We start from the raw sequence: 24604 nt of genomic DNA, 5'->3' as shown, positions 1-24604 counted from the left end.
GCAGCACTGCCCTATTGCATTTCCCTCTATATAAACCCAAATGGATCATTATTTTTTACTGTGTAGAAATGTCGGTAACTTAAATGAAAGGCATTTGGCTTTGCCCAGATATGGCCAATGTGGACCTATACTAAAGCGCTTTATGGAAATGCCACCAATCCCCCCGGAAGCAGCTTGTGTAGATATGTGTTCAGTAATGTAAGGTTTTTATTGGTACATAATTTGTAGTTGTTCTGCCTGGTTGAGTATCTGGCCTCACGATTCCCTCTTGTCCTGTTGGGACACCGGCAGGGGCAGAATGGACAGGATGCCTGCATGGATGGCTGCAAGCAAAGCGCTCTCTCTCTCTCACTCTCTCTCTCTCTCTCTCTCTCTCTCTCTCTCTAACTCTCTCTCCCCCCTTCATGGCCTGTATGGAAGGCTGGAAGCAGAACTCATCCAGGCACAAAGCAAGATGAGACATGAATCTGAATTCACGAGAGAGAGAGAGAAATACTGTATGAACCACTAGAAGAGGGTCTCACATCTTAACTCCACGCGTCTGTGTCGCAGTGCGTTCTGAGTGAGACACACACACACAGCGTACATTTTCTAGCACTAAAAGGCACTAAAGGCAGACATGCGATTTATCTTTGCCCACTGAGCGTGTGTTTTCCGTGCTGGGCATAGTGGTGGACTTGTTTTGTTGTGTTGTTCTGCGCCGTCGTTGTTTCTCCGTGAATATCGCGTGTCCGGCTCTCTGACCGTGCATATTGTTTTAAGGTTGTAGGAGGAAAGCCCCGCTGTGATTGTGATCGGGCCATCGTGTCAACGGAAAGGAAAACCACAAAACTGGGTTGAAAACGCAGAGGTAAAGTCAGTGACGTGGCGTGTCCCGGCCACAAAGCAGAGGCATAAACGGCACTTTCGCATACGTCACGGTCCATGACTTTGGCCAACTGAACTGCGCACAAAGTGTGCGCTCACAACTTGTCCATTCAGGAGGGGAACCCCTTTTGGTGTTTTACCCCTTCTGGGGTTCTTGTTGCTATGTACAGTATGTAGCAACATAACATTTTTTTAATATTTTGAATAAGTAGTATTTTCAGAGAACAGGTCAGTATATTGCTAGGTCAGCATTTTTAGAATCGACCTCAGTCCTAAATGGGTTTTTTTAATGGCCGATACTGATATGATGACCCGTCCCTAATGAAATCTCTAATATTCTATGCTGTTGTGTGTCAGTATAGGTGTTCTATGTGTGGCCGCCATATGCATGCGCTGTGCAGTTGCAGTTGAAAATAGTTATTTCGGTGCATGCCGGTGTACCTGCCGCCTGCTTTTTACAAGTCTGTGCCCCGGGCCGGTTGTCTCATAATCCGCCTGTGAACGTCCACAAGTTGACATTAAGCCTGAAAGGTGGTTATGGATGGGCTGACCTCCTGGAGAGACAACGACCTGAAGTGTCAGCCTGTGAAATATGGTGCAGAATCTGAACATGGAGAGAAGGACCTGTGTGTGTCAGCCTGTGAAATATGTGACCTGATTTGACTGAGAGCCTGTTAGAGAATGTTAGAGACCACAGAAGTGAACCTTTCAAGCCTGTTTTATCAACTCGCTGTTTTCTGCAGGACATTACTCTATAAGCCATATCTCCAAAACTGGTGGGTCAAACTGAACAACCAATGACATGAAAAAACGAAAATTAAAAAGAAATCCAATGGCAGTCAAATTTAGTCACATATGGTGCATATCTGAACCTGGAGAGAAGGACCTGTGTGTGTCAGCCTGTGAGATATGGTGCAGAATCCGAACGAGCTAAAAACAGGCCATGTGCTTCCTGTGTGTGTATTTCTGCTCCGCGCTGTGAGAGATGAAGGCGGTGTCGGATAAAGTGTCATGTTTTTGTTTCCCAGTTCCCATAAGCTGTTTTCAGTTTTCACCTTCAACGTCAAAGTCTTTCACTGGCCTAGAATGAATACTCAAGGTCATATCGTACTGATTATATGGATACCTTGGTCTTCTTTTGCTTCTTGCTTCTCCTCTCTTTTTTTAGCCCCTCCTATATACAGCGTCACATGCACATGTCACATTTGCCATTGACAATGAAAGGAGAATTTACGGCAACACAAACATTAAATGCCATAATATATAATTATATAATAATTATATTAACACCCCGAGCGGCGTAAACAGAGTTCTCTGTCCTATCAAATAGTAAGGACGGAGTGCGATAAAAGGACGGAGATTTATTGATATCAAAACCGATCGCATCGCTCCACAGGCTGGGAGCGTCTGTTGGGCAACATTCAATGTCATTTCTGGTTGGGACGTCATCCAAAATGTCCCCCCCCCCCCATTTTAATGGATGAGACCGAAAATCTTAAAATGTGAAGAACTCTTGATCTAAATCATTCCGTCCAATTCTAAGCAAAGATTATGTTTTAGACGGGCCATCGCGGTCCCGTCGCGATGGTCTGCTGTTGATAATCCGGGATAGCACCTGGTGCGTTGCTAAATGTGCTCCGTTGCTGCAAATCGCTGGGCGCTCTAATTTAATGGTCCTAAATACCCCCGGGCGATCAGGGTGTTAACAAATACATTAAAGATTTTCTTTTAACATTGTATCATGGTTAACAGGAAGTATATACATTTTTTGTATTGGATGATGTACGATGATAAGAGCGCCCCTCACTTCACATGTGATTTTTTTTGTCATATGGCAGCGAGGTCTATAGACTTTTTAATGTTTGTTTAGAGCACTTATGAGTTATGACATAAATCTAATAGAAGCCAAGTCTATGGACTTTTGATGTTTGTTTAGGGCAACAGTTAAACAAACATTGACGACGTGAGACGTCATGTGGCCGATATAAATACAATGGGCGCCCCTCACAAGTGTGATTTGTTTTATTTCTTTCATGGAAAACAACCAAATGATAGTGCCTGCAGCCTTGCACAAACAACAATTTCACCCACTGATTGGCATCTAAACCTGTGATGTCTGATGTGAGAATAAAACTGATTGTGATTCTGAACATCTCATTATTCTCATAGATGTGCTAGTTGGTGCAAATTTACAGACGCTTGAATGTACATTATAGTCAGTGTTTACTGTTTATTATCTTGCTGAAATCTACACTTCTCTATACTTTCCTGATGTGAAAGCACGATTGCCAGCATTGTCAGCTGGACATCGGGGGGATCCCTGGCACAACACATTTTCAGATGTGGGACCGTGGCCAAATATACGTATATATATATATATATTAGTTTGGGGTCTTTGGCACAACAAAGTGCCAAAGACCTACTGGTTTAGAAGGCATTTGTAGAGTCTGCACTCAGGTCTTAATGGGTTAAACCCTATGGGCTCTATTTTCATCCATGCTAAACCCCTTATCCCTAAACTTCTTTGTCCTTTTTTTTTTTTTTTTTTACTATTTTGAAAAACACTTTTGAATAGTTCAACTAGCCGATCTACATCGACACATTGTGAGCTTGTAGATTGTCATTTTTTTTTTTTTTTTTTATCCCACGACTTTTTCACCCAGTGTCAATTATCTAATGTAATCCTGGGCGCTACACTTCCGATGCCAACCTGGGGGGGCAGCAGACTGACCTCATGCTTCCTTGTATGCATGAGGAGTGCAATCTGGCGGTGGCTCAGGGGTAGAGTGGCTGGATGGTAACCGCAAGGTTACCAGTTCGAACCCGGGCTCCCCCAGAGTTAGTGTCAAAGTGTCCTTGAGCAAGACACTGAACCCCTAATTGCTCCCGATGTGCTGGTTGGTGCCTTGCATGGTTTCCACCACCATCGGTGTATGAATGTGTGTGTGACTGGGTGAATGTAATACACATCTATGTAAAGCGCCTTGGATAAAGGCGCTATATAAATGCACCATTTACCATTTAATCTGCTTCTTTTCACCTGACGGGGGAGAGTTTCCCCGGTTGGACGTAGCGCGTGGAAGGAACACAGGTTATTCTGACCAGTTTCCCCTCCATCAGGAGGTAGTTTAGAGACCAGGATTACTGCATGTGTTTTGTGAGGGTACCTACCCTAGGGGACACGGGGAGAACATACAAACTCCACACAGCTGAGTGGTCCCCCCCAGTTCTCTGTCTCTGCACTAAATCTCTTCACGGGAAATAGCCGATCTAGATCGTCAAATTGCGGCGAATGTTGGCCCCCGGAATGCATGGGCACACTCACGTGGCGTTCACGTGGTTAATTGATACCGGTGACGATGCAGATGGCTGCAGTCGTTAAGGTCACTAAGAGTGGAGACGGATGTGTTAATTATCAGGTATGTTAATTAGATCGCCATCATGCTGAGGCTTCCTGACGAGGATCATCTGTCAGACAGACAGACAGACAGACAGACAGTGGTAATTGGTTACTGAAGCCTGTGACACTTTATTTGATTTGATTTACAATAGTCAATTACTTTATTTACCCATTTTTCTTCTCTCCAATTTGTTCTCCCCAATTTTCTTTATTTTAAAAAAAAAATTGCTTATTGACAATGCACACATTATCATCAGATTACTTTACACCCTTTGACAACAACTCATAGTCAAATCAACCCAGAGGAGATATTGAAGGTAGAACCTCAAAGAAACTACCCCATATCTTTTCATAAGTAGCTGGCTTTCTCCTTACATTGTACACAGTATCTTTTCTGAAGTATACAGTATGATGAAAGTTCATTCAGCCAGTGTCTCTGTGAAGGAGAGTTTTCAGATTTCCAATTAACCAGAATGACCTCCCCAATTTAGCCATTATTATAGGCTACCAATTCATTTTGGAGATAAGGCCAGAGAGGCCAGACTGAGATGGTTTGGACACGTACAGAGGAGGGATTAGTCAGTATATTAGCCGGATGTTGAGGGTTGGGCGTTGGAACTGCCAGGCAGGAGGCCTAGAGGAAGACCAAAGAGAAGATTTATGGATGCAGTGAAAGAGGACATGAAGTTAGTTGGCTGGTGTGAGAGAAGAGGAGGCAGAGGACAGGGTGAGATGCAGATGATTCGCCGCTGTGGCGACCCCTGAAGGGATATGCCCAAAGGAAAAGAAGAAGATAGGCTACCAATGAATTCCCTCCCACTGGCTTGTCCCAGCTGTGTTGTGTCCTACTGGCTCACCTGCCAGTTATAGGAGCCCCCACCGGGAGGACGTACTGTTGTATCCTATCTACCAGTGAGGAGCCCCCACCGGGAGGACATACTGTTGTATCCTACTGGCTCACCTGCCAGTGAGGAGCCCCCACCGGGAGGATGTAATGTTGTATCCTACTGGCTCACCTGCCAGTGAGGAGCCCCCACCGGGAGGACGTACTGTTGTGTCCTACTGGCTCACCTGCCAGTGAGGAGCCCCCACCGGGAGGACGTAATGTTGTATCCTAACTGGCTCACCTGCCAGTGAGGAGCCCCCACCGGGAGGACGTACTGTTGTATCCTACTGGCTCACCTGCCAGTGAGGAGCCCCCACCGGGAGGACATACTGTTGTATCCTACTGGCTCACCTGCCAGTGAGGAGCCCCCACCGGGAGGACGTAATGTTGTGTCCTACTGGCTCACCTGCCAGTGAGGAGCCCCCACCGGGAGGACGTACTGTTGTGTCCTACTGGCTCACCTGCCAGTGAGGAGCCCCCACCAGGAGGACGTAATGTTGTATCCTACTGGCTCACCTGCCAGTGAGGAGCCCCCACCGGGAGGACGTACTGTTGTCTCCTACTGGCTCACCTGCCAGTGAGGAGCCCCCACCGGGAGGACGTAATGTTGTATCCTAACTGGCTCACCTGCCAGTGAGGAGCCCCCACCGGGAGGACGTAATGTTGTATCCTAACTGGATCACCTGCCAGTGAGGAGCCCCCACCGGGAGGACGTACTGTTGTGTCCTACTGGCTCACCTGCCAGTGAGGAGCCCCCACCGGGAGGACGTACTGTTGTATCCTACTGGCTCACCTGTCAGGCTGCCAGTTAGAAGCCCCCACCGGGAGGTCATAGAGCCTCTGTCCTCCTACTCCTCCCGTGCAACATTCCCCGCTGACATGCTCCATATAAAAAAATGACACCCGTGTGAAGTGAGGGGTGTGCTCTTATCATCATACATCATCATACATCATCTCATCATCACAATTTGTGTCCTCACTTTTGTCTTCAATGTTTGTGTTTACACAAACATTCAAAGCTGGTCATTCATTGTCAATGGCATTCTCTGGCCACTCTCCCTGTTCTCTTTTATGTTGACTTACAACTGTGACGATACATTGGGAGCTTGTAGATCTGCTATTTTTTGGGCTAATGCTCCCCCAGATGCTGGGGTTCAAGTGGTTAATGTGGGTAATTGATGTCAGTGACGATACAGATGGCTGCTCTAGCAGAAATAAACACATTCTATTTATAACCTCTGTTGCATAACTGTCTCCACTACGCACGCACGCACGCACGCACACACGCACGCTGAGTTGCTTGTCATGAAAATCCACTTTAAAATGGTGTAATCGTTTGTTGTAGTGTTGAAAAATATTCCATAGCGGCGATCACAACAACAGACCGGGCAGCGCACGGCTTCCTCGTCCGGCAGCTTCCCCATTGTAAACGATAGGGACTCAATTTCCCATAACCCTTTGCACGCCGGAGCGATGGACCTTTTTGCGATGACGTCATCAAAATGCGTCTCATATCCCATTCTGTCCGGTGGATTGTCCGTATGACTTGCAACTGATTAAAAACGTGGATTAAACAATGAAAACATAATGAATGAACATAGTGTTAATGAACTCGAGCAACTCGTGATTAGAAGTCAAAGTGGTTTAATCTCTCTTGTTCCAACTTTGGTCTATACAAATTGCACCCGTTTTAAATAATTGTCGTTGATGAATCCGAATCGGACCGTGGGACTGTCCGCGGAGAGAGTTGTAACTTAGAGGTTAGGATACTATCTCAGGTGCATTCTGCCAGGGCACTATGATCAGATCTGGGGTTGTGTAATCAGATGGGATGTGAAGGAGGAGGGTGACTTGACTCTGGAGGAAGGTGTCGAGGGCTTGTTCTTTTGATGTCATATTTAGAATGAGACATCCAGGTGTGGAATATAACTAAGTACATTATATACATTATATACATTATATACACATTACCTTTTGTCTGTCTGTCTGTCTGTCTGTCTGTCTGTCTGTCTGTCTGTCTGTCTGTCTGTCTGTCTGTCTGTCTGTCTAGCTCTCTATCTAGCTCTCTATCTGGCTCTCTATCTATCTATCTAGCTCTCTATCTGTCTATCTCTATCTAGCTCTATCTGTCTATCTCTGTCTATCTATCTAGCTCTCTATCTGTCTATCTCTGTCTATCTATCTAGCTCTCTATCTGTCTATCTCTGTCTATCTATCTAGCTCTCTATCTGTCTATCTCTGTCTATCTATCTAGCTCTCTATCTGTCTATCTCTGTCTATCTATCTAGCTCTCTATCTAGCTCTCTATCTGTCTATCTCTGTCTATCTATCTAGCTCTCTATCTGTCTATCTCTATCTATCTAGCTCTCTATCTGTCTATCTCTGTCTATCTATCTAGCTCTCTATCTGTCTATCTCTATCTATCTAGCTCTCTATCTGTCTATCTCTATCTATCTAGCTCTATCTGTCTATCTCTGTCTATCTATCTAGCTCTCTATCTAGCTCTCTATCTGTCTATCTAGCTCTCTATCTGTCTATCTCTATCTATCTAGCTCTATATCTGTCTATCTCTGTCTATCTATCTAGCTCTCTATCTAATCTAGCTCTCTATCTATGGAATCTTTATTACAAAACCTACATCAACCAGTTAAGCCCCATTTTACACTTTGTCTATTCAAAACTAGTGATAGTGACACTTTGTGAGCTTGTGGATCTGCTGTTTTGGAACGATTTTGACACATTCTGAAAACATTCGAAAGTATTTTGTAGTTTTACTCATGTGCATTTTTGTAATACAGGAGTTTCACATCCACATCGTGGTATAGATGCTTTTACTTAAGGGACCTCTTAACCCATTTTCAATCTTATCTTCATAATATTTGGTCCTCCACTAATCACTAATAACTCATAAGATATCCTTTCTGTCTCCTCTGTGGACCTTAGTAACGGATCTTAAAGTGAGTCTTGGGCTTTCATTATAGTTTAGTACTTTTTCCATTTCGATATGCATTAGATTAGACCCCATGGTTTGATTCATGTTAACGTGATTTCTGAGGGGCTAGCGCCTCTCAAAAATCACTTGTGTGAAGTGAGGGGCAGCCACTGTGGCTGCCACATGATGTCAACGTTTGTTTAACTCGTGTAAAGAAACATTAAAAGTCCATAGACTTGGCAGCCACATGACGTCACGTGTCGTGCCCTAAACAAACAATAAAAGTCCTAGACTTGGCTGCCAATAATGATGTCATTTGAAAAGCCAGACATTGGAGGGGATGGCACCCCTCAACAAGTTCTGCCACATGAAACATGTTAATGAAGTCGCGGTCGCGCCTCATCCTACCAAAACACGGAAGACAGTTGACTGGCCTCAAGTAGCCGACCTGCTGCTATATTATTATATTACAACATAATGTTATATCATTGTCATTGATCATATCACTGAGCCTGTTGACGCACGGTTATAGATTCACGATCAGGAAAACTTGGGCTTCCCTTCTCGCGTACCAGTGGGACACGTCCCACGTACCAGCACAGGTACACGTACCAGTGGTTGGGAACCACAGAGAGCTTTTTGTTCCATGTGTACACTCTCAGAGTTACAAAACCCAACATGGAGAAACGGTTATCTAACCCCGCCTCGCTCTCTCTCTCTCTCTCCCCTCCACAGGTGGGCGGGGCCAGGAGTAGCGGCGTCAGACCCATCCGTCCGTCGTCATGCCTGTTGCTATAGCAACGGACCAGGAAGTGTACGCAGTGTGAGCAGAGAGGGCCGCCCTAGTGGCATCCCGCTGGGATGAACATGCCACTGCACCAGATCTCTGTCATCCCCCGTGACGTCACTTCCTCCCGGGTGGCGGGCAGCGGGAAGGCCAAAGACAAGGACAAGCAGGTGAGGAGGGGTCACAGCAGGGGTCAATGAAGGTCACAGCAGGGGTCAAACGGGGTCACTCTCTCTAGGTCGTCCTCAGACGAGCCCTCCATCGTCGCTTCCAGTCATCTCGCGTTCCATCATACAGATTCTTGTTGGTAACATTGTGTGTTCTTGCTGATGTTAAAGTGCTGCACGCAGCATTCTGGTGCAACACCGTCTAGAAACTTCTGAAGGGATGGCTTCAGGGTCCAGCATTCACTGCCGTATTAGGAGAACAGACTCTACCGTTGCGTAGAAGAAGCTGAATTTAGGTTTGACGGGAGAGGTTCCATATGCTGCCCTCCAATCCTCCATGCAAACTGTGCCTTCTTCACTTTTAATATCTTGCTCTGTTGAGTTGACCCATGAGCCCATGTACCCTATTGGCCTGAATATAAGATTTCTAATGGAAATATCCTAAAAAACAGGGTTGTATTATAATCGGGGACTAGACTGATTTGACTGATTTGACATTCAATTATTTTTCCACAAATGAGTCTTGAAAATGGGGGTCGTCTTATAATCAGAGTTGTCTTATATTTCCGACAATACGGTACTTGAAGTCCTTGACTTCCTTCAGAGCAGTGCCACCTGTTGTTGTCAGCGTTGGATGCTCCGATGGGATGTTATAGGTGATAACTTCAGTTTTCTTGGCGTTCAGCCGGAGGCCAACCTTGGCACACTCTGCCTCCACTCTGGTCAGGAGCTGCTGAACTTGTTCCACGTGGTCAGAGAGCAGGCTGATGTCGTCCGCATAGTCCAGTGGTTGCCCACTTGCCCACTCGGGGGAAGTAAGAAAAGCATATTAGGGGGAGGTGGAGTTTGCTTTCTGGATGTCCCAATGGACAAGTGGACTTTTGCAGTGTTTTTGTTTTACCTTTCTGTGCTGTTTCTAGAGACACACTGCATTTGTCAGCTTTACACACACGCACACACACACACACACACACACACACACACACACACACACACACACACACACACACACACACACACACACACACACACACACACAGTGAATTCAGCCACTCAGACAGAGCGATGCTGAGCTGGGCATGTTGTCTTTAAATTATCTTTCAAGTTCAGTTAAAATACCTACTGTAGATCGCACACATCGCACACACGCATGCAAATGGATTTCTTCAGGTCAGCCTGACGCTGTTCAGGACTTGCCAGGTGGAAAGTTGAACTGTTCCCGAATGTCTTGCCTTTGATACGGATAAGTCACTACTGATCCGTATCAATAATCCTTTATGATCTAGAATCCAATCAGTGCCTCGTATGTGGGTCTACGTTTCAACTCAACGAGAGTCAAAGAGATGTCTGTCTAATGTTATTTTGCATTTGTAATATGCCGTTGTTTGATGGACGGTGATTTACCGCCCCACACAAATAATGAGAGTTCTGCCATGGCGTAGGATGTGTCCCGGCTGTCCCGGCTGTCACGATGCGAGGGAGTAGAGATTCAAAAAGATGGGGCGCGGCGAGCTGCCACAAAGACACTCATCACAGCACACACACACACACACACACACACACACACACACACACACACACACACACACACACACACACACACACACACAACACACACACATTAGAAGATAGACGAGGCCGATGCGTGCTGCGTTTGCCTGACTGACCGTGGACGAGGTTGAATGGAGGCGCGTGTCCTATCTTTTTCATCTTTTTAGCTCATTTTCTGCTAAGGACGACGTTGGACGAGTTTTATTAAAAGCCACAGATCGCCTATAGAACGACATTGGACGAGTTATTAGTTCATAATGCATCCAGCATCGCTAGTATTCTTTTTTTTTTTTACCAGTTCTTATAGCGTCTCCGTCGCCTGGCAACGCTTTGCTTCCGCGTTGTGATGTCAATGAGTATTTTCCCTCCGTACACTGTCTTTAGCGACGATCTTTAGCTGCGTTTTTCTCAGAATTAAAGCTCAGAATGAGGTGATCATACAGAACGTCCATGTTTTAGGAGCTCAATAAGAGATCTGCGCGACGTAGCACTATATTAGCACTTAGCACTATATTAGCACTTAGCTGAAGTATCTAGCGGCTGCCCCGGAAATGATTGATTGTTACTTCCGGTTCACCAAATCAGCCGGTGGCTCTTCAAAATAAGGGCTTTCGGCTGAAAAGCTCTGTGGTGGCAGAGAAGCGACTATATAAACTTGACCTTTAAACCTGCCGGGGAAGGAGTTAGATGAGAAAATAAGTCAAAGTTTTTAGTAATTCATAGCACATTTTAAATCTCCTTGGCTACTAGAGATGCGCCTACAGCTACAGTATACCATCTTTTTATTCGCAGACACCGATTCCGACACCCACAACTGGCATATTGATACAGAGTACCGATCCGATACCGCTGTGTCGTTTTTTTTAACTGTAAGACAGTTGTTCTCAAGGACTGGCATACTGACCTGATACCAGCATTTTAGGCTGGTATCGGTATCTGTTGGCTACTAAAAATGTTATCATTGTTGCTACTGTATATATCAGTGGTTCCCAAACCTTTTCATGCCAAGGACCCCCAAATTTAGCCTGGCTAATAAGCCAGACCGAATCAGCCGTTGGCAAAAAGAAATTTGCCTGCTGGCGGATTACGGTCTGGAGAGGCTCAATTGTACGCCCATTTCCTACACCAGAGAACTGGTGTGGCCAATCGGGACACGGTATGCAATATGGGCGGGCTTTGGTACAGTGACGTTCAATGCTTGAGACCTTTGACTGACAGTAGCTCTGACCAATTGCGTCAAAGAGAAAATGTTTGAACCCGCCCCCCGGGAAACAAGATCCATACACAGCATCTCCAGACTCAAATACCACACGACAGTGTGATTTGAGTCTGGCTTATTAGCCAGGCTACCCCAAATTGACACTAATTATTCCGCGGACCCCCATTTGAAGAGCTATTTCAAGCACACCCCAGTTTGACATGCATATTATGAGAGATGAGATGAGGTATACTTTATTGTCCCACGAGGGGAAATTTGTCTTGGGCAAAGTGCACTAGTACATCAAAGTAAAAAAAAAACACACACAGACAATACACAGATAGCAGCATATTAGTCTACAGATCCCCATTTAATGGCATTTCTATCTCTGGGACCCCTAATTATATTGTAAAATCAATGTCAATTTAACTCTGAGAGTGTACAAATGGAACCAAATGGAACCATGACGGGTCCATTTGGTTCCATTTGTATACACTCTCAGAGTTACAGACCCATAATGGTACAACATTTGGTTCCAAACTATCATTTAGCTGGGGACCCCCTGGAACTCTCTCAAGGACCCCTGGGGGTCCCCGGACCCCACTTTGAGAACCACTGGTCTATATAACCTGGCAGCTTCTATCCGGGAACACCTAGTATGTTGTCACACAAACCTTGTGAGCTCCATATTTTGGTCTTTTTTTATGTTTAACTTTTTCCTAAATGATTGCTAATGTTCATCCTTTAACCACTTAAGCCCTGCCTTATACGTCGTGTGACGCAAAGGTAGCAAAAACGGCTGACCTACAAGCGGTGAGCTTATAATCATGTACTATGTTACTTCACAGCACTGCGTTCGTTTAACCCATTTTGGGCGGGAACCCCTTTTGGTGTTTTAAACATTATGTTATAATTTAGCTATTGAAAAATAGCAGATCTACAAGCTCATAGCGCGCCACCGAGTGGCGCGCTACGAGCTTGTAGGTCTGCTATTTTTGAAAAATCGTGATTTAGAAGATTTTTTTTAAATTTCGAGGTCAGGCCTAAATGGGTTAAAAGGGCCGCCGGTTGCAACACTGGTGTTTTGTATGTCGGTGGGAATTATATCCCCTAATAGTGTTAGGTTTTGCAAAGATGATTGGTGCTGTTTACAACTTAGCCTTTTAGACAGACCGTGTTACCCAGAGGGACTTATACGTGTGTGAGATGGGAGCGAGCAGAGTAAACAAAACTCCAGTTAATCAACAACGAGGTAAATAAGTAGAGTGCAAAGAGTGCAGAGAATTACTTGTGAATTGCTGTCCACTTGTCAGACAGTGTATTAGAGAAGGGAGAACAGTCTATTATGTATGAATTGTTGTCCAGTGCATTGTAAAGAAGGGAGAAGAGTCTATTATGTGTGGAGCACCGTACAGTGTATTTTAGGGAAGGGAGAAGAGTCTATATCAGGCGTTGACACCAAGGTCTCGAAGGCACTTGTCACTATAAAGACCACTTTGACGTAGATCTACGATGTCTTCGGCGCTTAACCGCTGGATGAGACTTTGATTTAGGTCTACATCAATGGCAGTGAATGTGACAAATGTGAGTACTTGGCAGTCATGTACTGTACAGTGTACATGTAGTCATTTCAGCAAAAGCTAAGGTATGTATGGCAAGTTTACGCCGCGCAGTGTACTTGCATGCATCGTGCCGCACGCACACACGCCAGAATTTTTGCGGTTATGTGCGGTCATTTGCCTCTTTTTTTGGTCTATTTTCCTAAATTTTTCCCTTCATTTTATTTATTGTTTTCCCCCTGGAGCCAATTAAGGTATGGCAGCTGCCATAGCTGTCAGAATGAGATATGTAACGCACGTCCTCCATTCCTGGCGCTGAGCCAAACTGTAAAGACAGATAACGTAGAAGAAAGCAAGGGCTCGCAATTCACTTTAATCTCACTTTTTAGTTCAGAATTCCGTGGTGGGAGTTCTGCTCTGATTTTGGTGAAATATTAAGTAGTTTCGGTCATTTTGTGGGGGGCACAGGGGGCCACGCATTAAAAGTAAATTAATTCACTCTTTGGTTCGAGGCTGCTGCCGGGTTCACAAGACGGGGAAATGGGTTTTCGAGGCGAATGAACCCCCAGGCGCCCTGGATCACCGCCCCGCAAAAGCGGGCCGAGGATATTGAACCCCCCGCGGACGCTCCGGAGAAGGGAGCTGGGTTGGGTAGCCGTATATGGGGGCCTCAGAGATGGGTTCCGACCGGGACCCATTGGCGCTTCTATCATAAAATGAACGATTGGTCTAATATACTGAGTTACGCCACTGCACTATTTAGTTTAGTTTTCGTCAGTGGAAAAGGGCAGTCGACGAACATTTTTCGTCTTAGTTTTAGTCGTTGAAATCAACACTGTTGCACAGTGAAGTGCTCTCTCTCTCTCTCTGTGTTGAGCATTAGAAGAAAGCCATGTGTGAGAGACAGGGCAGCCCTGCCTGGCATGGCTGTGTCCCTCAGGTTGAGGGACACAATAGAGCCAAACAGACAGTAAGGCTGCACAATATGTGACCAGATTTGACTGAGAGCCTGCCATCGTGCAAATTCCAGCTTTTCACCTTTTTTTTATGAGTTAATATCACAGGCAGACTCTTCACATACTAGAGCATGTCTGAAATAAGTGTCAGAGCTGAAATCGAGATGTAAATATGAAATAAATAATGGTGTAATGTTAGAGACCACAGAAGTGAACCTTTCAAACCTGTTTTCTCAACTCGCTGTTTTCTGCAAGACATTACTCTATAACCTCTATAACCCTAACCAATATGTCAATTTGAAGCTATGATTCCCTGCTTTCATATGACACGAAAAAACAAAATTCAAAAAAATCCAATGGCAGTCCCTCAGTCAAATTTGGTCACATATATCGTTATCGTATCGTCATCGAGGTATGAACATGCGCAATGTCACTCAGTATCGCAAAAAGGCAACGGTATCGCGATATCGATATATCGCTGAACGTCGATATATCGTCCACTTCTAAAGCCAGTAAACATCCCTCTGTTTTAGCCTGTGCCCCTCAGGAAAATAAACTACATAAATATAAACTAAATATATTGGCAATATTCGTCAACAAATAAAAACTACACTAAAATGTTTGGAAGGGACTAGTGGACAAGAGATCCAGTATAAGTAAAAGACACAAGTCAATTTACACTTGGTTGCATGCTGAAAATAGCCGATCTACAAGCAACTTAATGTGGATCTGCCATTTTCAGCAAGTGTAAAATCACCTGCTACGGCGGCATCAAGGCCCACCAGTCGACTAAATCAACTGTAGATTTAGTCGACTAAAATCTTATGATATTTAGTCAACTAACACTAGACTAACGCTAAATAATTCCAGGTGACTAAAATGGGACTAAAACTAAATGAAAACTACTCAAGAGACTATGGGCAGTATTATGCGTGTCTTAAGTACCAGGTCTTATGACTTAACTTAAGACCTGGAGGCGTGGTCAATGCTGTTTGGCCACTCAGAATAGCCAAATGGCATTGATCACGCCTCCAGGTCTTAAGTTAAGTAATAAGACCTGGTACTTAAGACACGCATAATACTGCCCTACATGACTAAAACTAAAATCAAAATGTGGTCTGCTCCACATATGGTTGAGAGTACCGGCAGGCTTCTCTCAATGCAACCCAGCAGTCTGCACCGCATGTGTCTCATCCTGCAGCTTAATCCATGCCTCAGGAGGAGGGAGGTGTTTGACATTCACGATTGATTTATTATTAATGGTGGTGGATGATGAGATATTTGGTGGTAATGGTTTATTTTTATCTAAATGTCCTAAGAAGACACACTGCGTGCGTGCGTGCGTGCGTGCGTGCGTGCGTGTGTGCCTGCGTGCCTGCGTGCATGCGTGTGCTTTTGGGCCATGCTAATTGTGGCACTGTCACCATGACACTAAGCTGTGTTTAACTTGATACTAACTTTCACTTCACAGTAATAGACTTCCACTGAGCTGTATTTAACTTGACACTAGTCTCGCGTGGCCGGACTGTTGCCTCCCACAATTTCAAATGGTAGGTAGGTAGGTAGTAGCCTCGCGTTGCGATACTAATATACTACTGCACTGCACTCGGGCAATATGCATATGCATTAGGGGCAGATGAAGTCTGGCTGCGCCAGGTAGGTAGGTAGGTGGGTAGGTAGGTGGGTGGGTAGGTAGGTAGGTGGGTGGGTAGGTAGGTAGGTAGGTAGGTACTGTAGGTAGGTAGGTAGGTATACAGGTGGGTGGGTGGGATGGTAGGTATACAGGTGGGTGGGTAGGTAGGTATACTGGTGGGTGGGTGGGTGGGTAGGTAGGTATACAGGTTGGTGGGTAGGTGGGTGGGTGTGTAGGTGGATGGATGGATAGTGTCCTGGGGTCGTCCCTGGCACAAAAACCTTTGCACGCAGACGACTGCACATTAATATTCCCTTGACGTTCATTTGGCCTCGACATGAAGAGAGGATTGAGAAGCACTGCTGCAGGGGAAAAGACTTGAAGCACCATTTCAAGCCTTTCATTACAACCATAAGCTCTGTGATGATGAGGAATCTGAAGCCGGTGTCATCTTCCTCTTTCCATGCTTATAGTTTCACATCAAACAGCTGCTGCAGGTGGAGGAAGGATCCACATGCATTAAGGCAGTGGTTTTCAACCCTTTTCACATCAAAGGCCCATAATTTATTCTGCATTTGAGCCTCCGACCACCATTCTCAGACCCAAAACTACAAAATATATCCACAATTCCATGCTGTATTGATGTTGGTATCATGAGGAGAGATAACAGGCAAACGTTGATCAAAATAACAATTAATTCTCTAATTGTGTAGACTTCTTGTAAATTAACTTGTAATGCAGAATGTTTTAACAATAATTAAACTCTTGAGAGTCTCGAGTTAAAATCTATAAGGGTCCATTTGGTTATCAACTCTCCATCATTTACAGTAGCTGGGGACCACCTGGAACCCCCACTGGGTTGAGAACCACTGCATTAATCCATTTTGGGCAGGAACCCCTGTTGGTGTTTTAAGGATTATGTTACAGTTTAGCTATTGAAAAATAGCAGATCTATAAGCTCGTACCGCGGCACCGAGTGCCGCGGTACGAGCTTGTATAGGTCTGCTATTTTTGAAAAATTGTGAAAATGTCGCAAAGGTGCAAATCTTTGAATATATATCCTTTCAGAGCGAACATTTTTAACTAAAATATTTGCTTCTGGGGGGTCCATGGAACATCATATTTTCAGATGGGGGGTCAGCGGCCAATTAGATATAATTCTAGGGGTCCTTGACATGAAATAGTTTGAGAACCACTGTCATAGAAACATGGGTTTTTCAGAAACATTTGTAGAATTGAGGTCTAAACGGGTTAAGGGAAAGCAGGCGGTGACTGCCTGTGCATCGGAAGAGACACGTCTCCACATTCCCCTCAGTGATTGGAAAACAAAACCCTTATCTTACCTATCGGGAAATGGCAAAACAAAAAAATAGAACCTGTGTTCCAATGGATCCAAAGCAATTATTTATTAATTTATGAAAAGTATGAACAATAGTTTGTGACAACGTTTTAGTCACACACTCTTGTTCATATACTTTTAATTGGTTGAATATTCCACAGGTGTGGTGGCGGGTGTGGGATATGTCGTGTGGGAGTGGGGGATATATCCTGCATCAAAGCTGCTATTAACTGTGCTGTTAGCAGGGAAACGAAGATTATTGAGCCTAATTAACTCCAGTTCTTTCACTTTCCAACGCCTCCGCAGTCTAGTCTTTCTCTCTCACACACACTCTCTCTCTCTGTCTCGCACGCACGCACGCACGCACGCACACACGCACGCACGCACGCACACACGTTTATAGGACACGGTCACATGCGGAGACTTCAGACAGATGTGGGAAGTGCTGTCACGAGTGCTGCTTTTCTGATGTGTATAATTTGTTTGACTTGGAGTTGGGAGTGCCGGCTGGCTAACTGGAGAAACTACAACTGGGAGATTATGGCCACCAAGGGGGGTCAAGCCGCAACACAATGCGCTTCTTTGACCCCATGGCGTACAAATGCTTTACACCAGAAGAACAAACAAGACAAACTCCGCCAGAGACATGGGGACACACAGACAGACGGGGGCACACAGACACGGAGCCAGTCACTTCCAGAAAGGTTGACTTCGTCTGGGCTCACCATACCAGTTAACTGAATGCATCAGTTCTCTCTCCACCCTGGGAACCTTTATGCAGCTCTGCTCTGTTCTCTGTCCAAACCTTTTGATTTGTCATATTTTCTCGCGGCCCGCTGCTCCTGTGCTCAAGTCGTACCTTATACTAACAACGCTGCTGTAACATAATCTGAGGATTCCGTTTAATTGCTTGTGACGTGTGGATCTCTGCTTGCGCTCCAGCGGCCACAGACGCCGGCCAATCGATGAGTGAGCTGAGGATTCAGCCGGCAGCGTCTAATCGATGAGCGAGCTGTCTGAGCTCCACCGTCGCCCCACGAGCTGCTGCAGTGGAGGTGTGTTTGTGTAGAGGTGTAGAGGTATGGAGGTGTAGAGGTGCTGCAGTGGAGGTGTGTTTGTGTAGAGGTGTAGAGGTGTGGAGGTGTAGAGGTGCTGCAGTGGAGGTGTGTTTGTGTAGAGGTGTAGATGTGTGGAGGTGTAGAGGTGCTGCAGTGGAGGTGTGTTTGTGTAGAGGTGTAGAGGTGCTGCAGTGGAGGTGTGTTTGTGTAGAGGTGTAGAGGTGCTGCAGTGGAGGTGTGTTTGTGTAGAGGTGTAGAGGTGCTGCAGTGGAGGTGTGTTTGTGTAGAGGTGTGGAGGTGTAGAGGTGCTGCAGTGGAGGTGTGTTTGTGTAGAGGTGTAGATGTGTGGAGGTGTAGAGGTGCTGCAGTGGAGGTGTGTTTGTGTAGAGGTGTAGAGATGTGGAGGTGTAGAGGTGCTGCAGTGGAGGTGTGTTTGTGTAGAGGTGTAGAGGTGCTGCAGTGGAGGTGTGTTTGTGTAGAGGTGTGGAGGTGTAGAGGTGCTGCAGTGGAGGTGTGTTTGTGTAGAGGTGCTGCAGTGGAGGTGTGTTTGTGTAGAGGTGTAGAGGTGTGGAGGTGTAGAGGTGCTGCAGTGGAGGTGTGTTTGTGTAGAGGTGTACAGGTGCTGCAGTGGAGGTGTGCGGGACTCCCTCTTTTCACAAGTATTTCGCCCATGCAGGGATCGCCATCCTAATATGCCTTAACCACACAGAGGAAAAAAAAGTAGCCTACTGCCGAAGCAGACAAACCGCAGCACTCCAGGTTAGAACAAAATCCTTCTAGGTGCAAGGCTCGAAGATGCAAGTTGAAATGAAGAAAATGCCAGCACTCATCACGTCCTTTTTTACATGATTTTATTTACCTCTGACGAGAGTGAACAACGTACGCGTTTTAGGCCTGGTTGGCCTTCCTCAGCGTTGTCAAGCGGTCACAACCAAGGGGCCAGTGAGGCTATTCAACGTTGAAGCTCTCCTCCCTAGTGGTAGGAGGAGGGACTACAGGCGGACCCGTGGATTCATGACCGGGAAACCCCGTGCAGCTGGGCTTTAACATTGAGCGCTCGGTTGCACTTCCGCATTTGACCACCAAAATTTGGTGGTCAAATGCGGAAGTAGACGTTCTGAGACGGTACTTCCGGCAGTCTTCCGGGTGCTTCAAAACGCCACTGAGCAACTTCCACTGACTTGAATAGCTGGGGGGGCGGAGCTTCGCGCCAGTTCAGTCTCTATCCTTTTATATACTCTATGGTCACAACGCTGAGGAAGGTCAACCAGGCCGAAACGCGTACGCAAAACTTAACCACACAGAAACTATGTCTAAACCTAGCCTTAACCACACAGAAACTATGTCTAAACCTAGCCTTAACCACACAGAAACTATGTCTAAACCTAGCCTTAACCACACAGAAACTATGTCTAAACCTAGCCTTAACCACACAGAAACTATGTCTAAACCTAGCCTTAACCAACAGAAACTATGCCTAAACCTAGCCTTAACCACACAGAAACTATGCCTAAACCTAGCCTTAACCACACAGAAACTATGTCTAAACCTAGCCTTAACCACACAGAAACTATGCCTAAACCTAGCCTTAACCACACAGAAACTATGCCTAAACCTAACCACAAAACCACGCCTGTCCGTGGCAAACCCTCGGAAAGGGGCGAGATGTGTAGGTGTGCAGTGGTGGAGGAAGAAGACGAAAACTCAAATCCACCAATCCACCACATAAAAATGCATATATATGTTTTATTGTTTTAGATTAATGAATATAAATATTTGAGCAACACAAATAAAATGCACAACTAGATGTTGCTATTCCCCCCCCCCCACCTTTTTCTTTATTACTCTTAGAGAATACACTTAGGTTTAAGTGTTACTGCATTTTCCACCCGACAAAAGCTCATTCATCCTAGTCTATGACGGAGGACAATTTCACGATAAATTCAAAGTAATAGGATTATTGTGAACGCTTATCTTCACGATAAAAGATGATATTTCTTATTGTCCCATACCTAGGCATGGGCGCGTATGGATTACTGTGTACGTGGCTGTGTGCTACAGTATGGCAGGGCCCGTATGGAATATTATGACACATAATGGCTGCCGCTGACGCGTGCTATTCATAGTTGTCCTACATGCAAGCTGCGTTCAATGCAGCCCCGATGAGATTATATATGATTCCAGCTCCTTTGTCTGCATCTGTGTGTGCGTGTGTGCATGTGTGTGTGCGTGTGTGCGTGCGTGCGTGCGCGGGATACGCATAATGAAGAGCTTGTGCATTGTGTGAAAGATGGTGCGCAAACAAACCTTGCTTATACTGTTATGACATTCCATTATATGTTGATCTGACCCCCCCATGCCAAAGCGCCAGCGCTCGCCCAGCAGTCTGCTGTCACCCAGGCGGATGCGTTGCACGCGACCTGGTCACTTCTCGCCCTCAGGGCGTCTTACTGGCTATAGTGTACTGTAGTTTGTTGAATACTTTTGAAGCAGTAATGGTCTTTTTTTTTATTTTAATGTCGTTCTTAAATCATGTGGGGACTACTGCTTTAATTGACAATTATTTCCACCCAACTTCTTTTTTGCAGATGAATCCGATTTCTGATGAACACTAAATGTCTCAATCCTTGCCAGTCATGCATGTAACATGCGACACATGCTATAGGTACAGTGTATGCATTGTTGTCTTGTCTGCAACCACACATTTATTAACCACTTTCAATATGGAACCCCTCTTTTGGGCATGTCATATGTTCAAACCCAAATAGCTGAAATGGTAATAAATCTACAAGGTTTTTGCCACCCCCTATTTCTTTCTGAAAATTAAAGACGTCTGTGTGGTGCGCTTGAAATTGGAGTCCTGACCTGCACTCTGTTTTCCCATGCTAAGACCAACCTCATATGACTTCCCATTTTACTGACATGCTCATCCGCTCTTCCTAAATCTGCTCTTCTTCAGCTTTCTCCTTCCTGTTAGTTAGAAGACAATAGTTTTATCTGCATGTGCATGATTTAGGATAGCCCTGGTCCAGTGCTCATAGCAGCGAGTCTCTCACTAACGCCCTGACGGGAATGCCTCTGCGCACACGGGTAAAAAGAATCCACTGCTGTGCGAGCGGTCCAACTTTACCTAAAATAACTACTCAGCTTAAGCACCGAAACAAAGCCTGTTTTGTGTTGGTGAAAGTCTATTCCCCTGGCTGGGAAGCGTCTCAGTTCCCCAGCTTCTCTCTAAAATGCACTATTTTTGTCATGAAATAAAATTCACCCAAGTGGATCGGGGCAGGCACAACCCGTACAGTACTTTATTAAAATGGCACAAAGTGCATTTTAGAGAGAAACTGGGGACCTGAGACGCTTCCCAGCCTGGAGAATAGACCTTTTTCCTACAGTAGGTCTAGCAGGCTTTGTTTCGGTGAGTAGTTACGTGGTTTGGTTCATTTTCGGTAAAGGCTAACCCTCGCACGGCAGTGGGATTTTTTGCCGGTGAGCAGCAGAGGCGTTACCCGTCAGGGCATTAGTGAGAAACTCGCTATAAGAACTGGACCAGGGCTACATTTTGGATAGGAACAATGTGCAGACCTAGCCACTCACAACCCCATCTTCCACATGGAGATCCATGGGGCAATAGAGAAGGAGGGGACATGGTAGATTGACATACCTCCAATGGGAAATGCTGTACTATAGACTTTGTGCCGGTAGCCATGAAGATTTATAAAGAATCATACAATGGTCACTCAATGGTCTAGTAATTATCTCTGTAACAGTTCATTGCTGCAAATTATGATGAATAAATACTCATTACTCTAGGTACTAGGTAATCTACTAGGTAATCTAGTAAAGTAGATTAACCCGGCGACCATTAACCCGGATCACCTTACCGGCCGCGACAGCTCGCATACACAACACAAACTACTGCCGAGACAGCTAGCATACACAACACAAACTACTGCCGAGACAGCTAGCATATACAACACAAACTACTGCCGCGACAGCTAGCATACACAACACAAACTACTGCCGAGACAGCTCGCATACACAACACAAACTACTGCCACGACAGCTAGCATACACAACACAAACTACTGCCGCGACAGCTAGTATACACAACAGAAACTACTGCCGCGACAGCTAGCATACACAACACAACACAAACTACTGCAGCGACAGCTAGCATACACAACACAACACAAACTACTGCAGCGACAGCTAGCATACACAACAGAAACTACTGCCGCGACAGCTAGCATACACAACACAACACAAACTACTGCAGCGACAGCTAGCATACACAACAGAAACTACTGCCGTGACAGCTAGCATACACAACACAACACAAACTACTGCAGCGACAGCTAGCATACCGTACACAACCCAACACAAACTACTGCAGCGACAGTTAGCATACACAACACAAACTACTGCAGCGACAGCTAGCATACACAACACAAACTACTGCAGCGACAGCTACCATACTGTACAACACAAACTACTGCAGTGACAGCTAGCATACACAACACAAACTCTACAATTCTATTCTATGTCTTCTAAATCTTAACAGTTTCCGGAAAAAATCTGTGGTGCTCAAACCTTTTCAAAACCTTTACAAATTGAAAATGAATTTGGCCACAGAATCCCCCCCCCCATCTGAAAATCTGTTCCAGGGACCCCCAGAATCAGATTTAGTCGACTAAAATGTATTTTGGCGGGACTTGATGCCGTCGTAATGGCTGATCTACAAGCTCACAACACGTCGCAGCGCGACACGTTGTGAGCTTGTAGATCAGCCATTACGACCAAGTGCAACCAAGTGTAAAATGACTTATACTGGATCTCTTGTCCACTATTTTAGTTGTAGTCATCATAGCTTAGTTTTCATTTAGTTCCCACTTAGTTTTCGTCAGTGGAAAAAAGTAGTCAGCGAACATTTTTCGTCATAGTTTTAGTCGACAAAATCAACACCAGTATGAAATAGCAGTTAGAGTGGTTACATCTAAAATGACAGATACTTTCCTGGTTTGAATGAGTTAAAGAGGTTCAGGTGCCCTGGCGAGATCCTCTGTCATCGTCACCATTGTTCCCATCACGTACCTGTCAGCAGGCTCATTGTGCGGCATGACATGGACCCAGTAGGCTATCCACTTACAGTCATGTGTATAGCAGATGGCTGCTTTCTGTCCAGCTCTCACTCTATATACCCTCTGTTCTTCTCTCGTGGAAAATGATGGAACGTGCACGGGGAAAAAAAAGTTAACCCACTGCTTTACGCCTGCGAGACTGTAATGTTACAACTGAAAGTGATTCGTCTGTCTGTCTGCGTGTGTGCGTGCGCGTTTCTTTAGCCAATAGCACTTGACCTATACAGTAGAAGACCCCTTGTGGTGCGCGAACACCCTCTAGGGTGTGCGTGACATGAAAAGGGTAATGAAACCACCATTACCCTTTCCATGTCACAGCCTTATTTGACACAAACGGCAAAATCTGGTAAAACACTGTTTGTAAGGAGATGCATAGTAGAGATGCACAGTATAGAGCAGCTGTGGGAGTATACAGCAGCTGCATGTCTCTCAGTGCAGTGACATTCTGTGATTATTTGCCATAACCATATTAAAAAAATTATAATTTTCATCCAAATACAACGAGACTTAGCGCTGGGGGTGAGTCAGCTATAGGTCAGGAGGTAACAGGGGTGCATCAGCTCTATAGGACAGGAGGTAACAGGGGTGCATCAGCTAGGACAGGAGGTAACAGGGGTGCATCAGCTAGGACAGGAGGTAACAGGGGTGCATCAGCTAGGACAGGAGGTAACGGGTGCATCAGCTAGGACAGGAGGTAACAGGGGTGCATCAGCTAGGACAGGAGGTAACGGGTGCATCAGCTAGGACAGGAGGTAACAGGGGTGCATCAGCTAGGACAGGAGGTAACGGGTGCATCAGCTAGGACAGGAGGTAACAGGGGTGCATCAGCTAGGACAGGAGGTAACGGGTCCATCAGCTAGGACAGGAGGTAACGGGTGCATCAGCTAGGACAGGAGGTAACAGGGGTGCATCAGCTAGGACAGGAGGTAACAGGGATGCATCAGCTAGGACAGGAGGTAGCAGGGGTGCATCAGCTAGGACAGGAGGTAACGGGTCCATCAGCTAGGACAGGAGGTAACGGGTGCATCAGCTAGGACAGGAGGTAACAGGGGTGCATCAACTAGGACAGGAGGTAACAGGGGTGCATCAGCTAGGACAGGAGGTAACAGGGGTGCATCAGCTAGGACAGGAGG

General features: G+C 45.6%; 1 protein-coding gene across 1 annotated transcript in view; it reads left to right on the top strand.

Moving 5' to 3' along the window:
* Window positions 1-24604, top strand: part of marchf8 (membrane-associated ring finger (C3HC4) 8) — a 149726-nt gene that overhangs the window by 27969 nt on the left and 97153 nt on the right. The window contains exon 2 of the mRNA XM_079511749.1: window positions 8821-9042. Within this exon, the coding sequence (XP_079367875.1) occupies window positions 8947-9042 (96 nt within the window). The 5' untranslated portion in view covers window positions 8821-8946. The remainder of the gene's footprint in view (window positions 1-8820; window positions 9043-24604) is intronic.

The sequence above is a fragment of the Electrona antarctica genome, assembly GCF_951216825.1.
Source record: "Electrona antarctica genome assembly, chromosome: 10".
Taxonomy (NCBI): Eukaryota; Metazoa; Chordata; class Actinopteri; order Myctophiformes; family Myctophidae; genus Electrona; species Electrona antarctica.
Note: the sequence above shows the minus strand (reverse complement) of the source record. Positions and strands in the feature narration are given on the sequence as shown.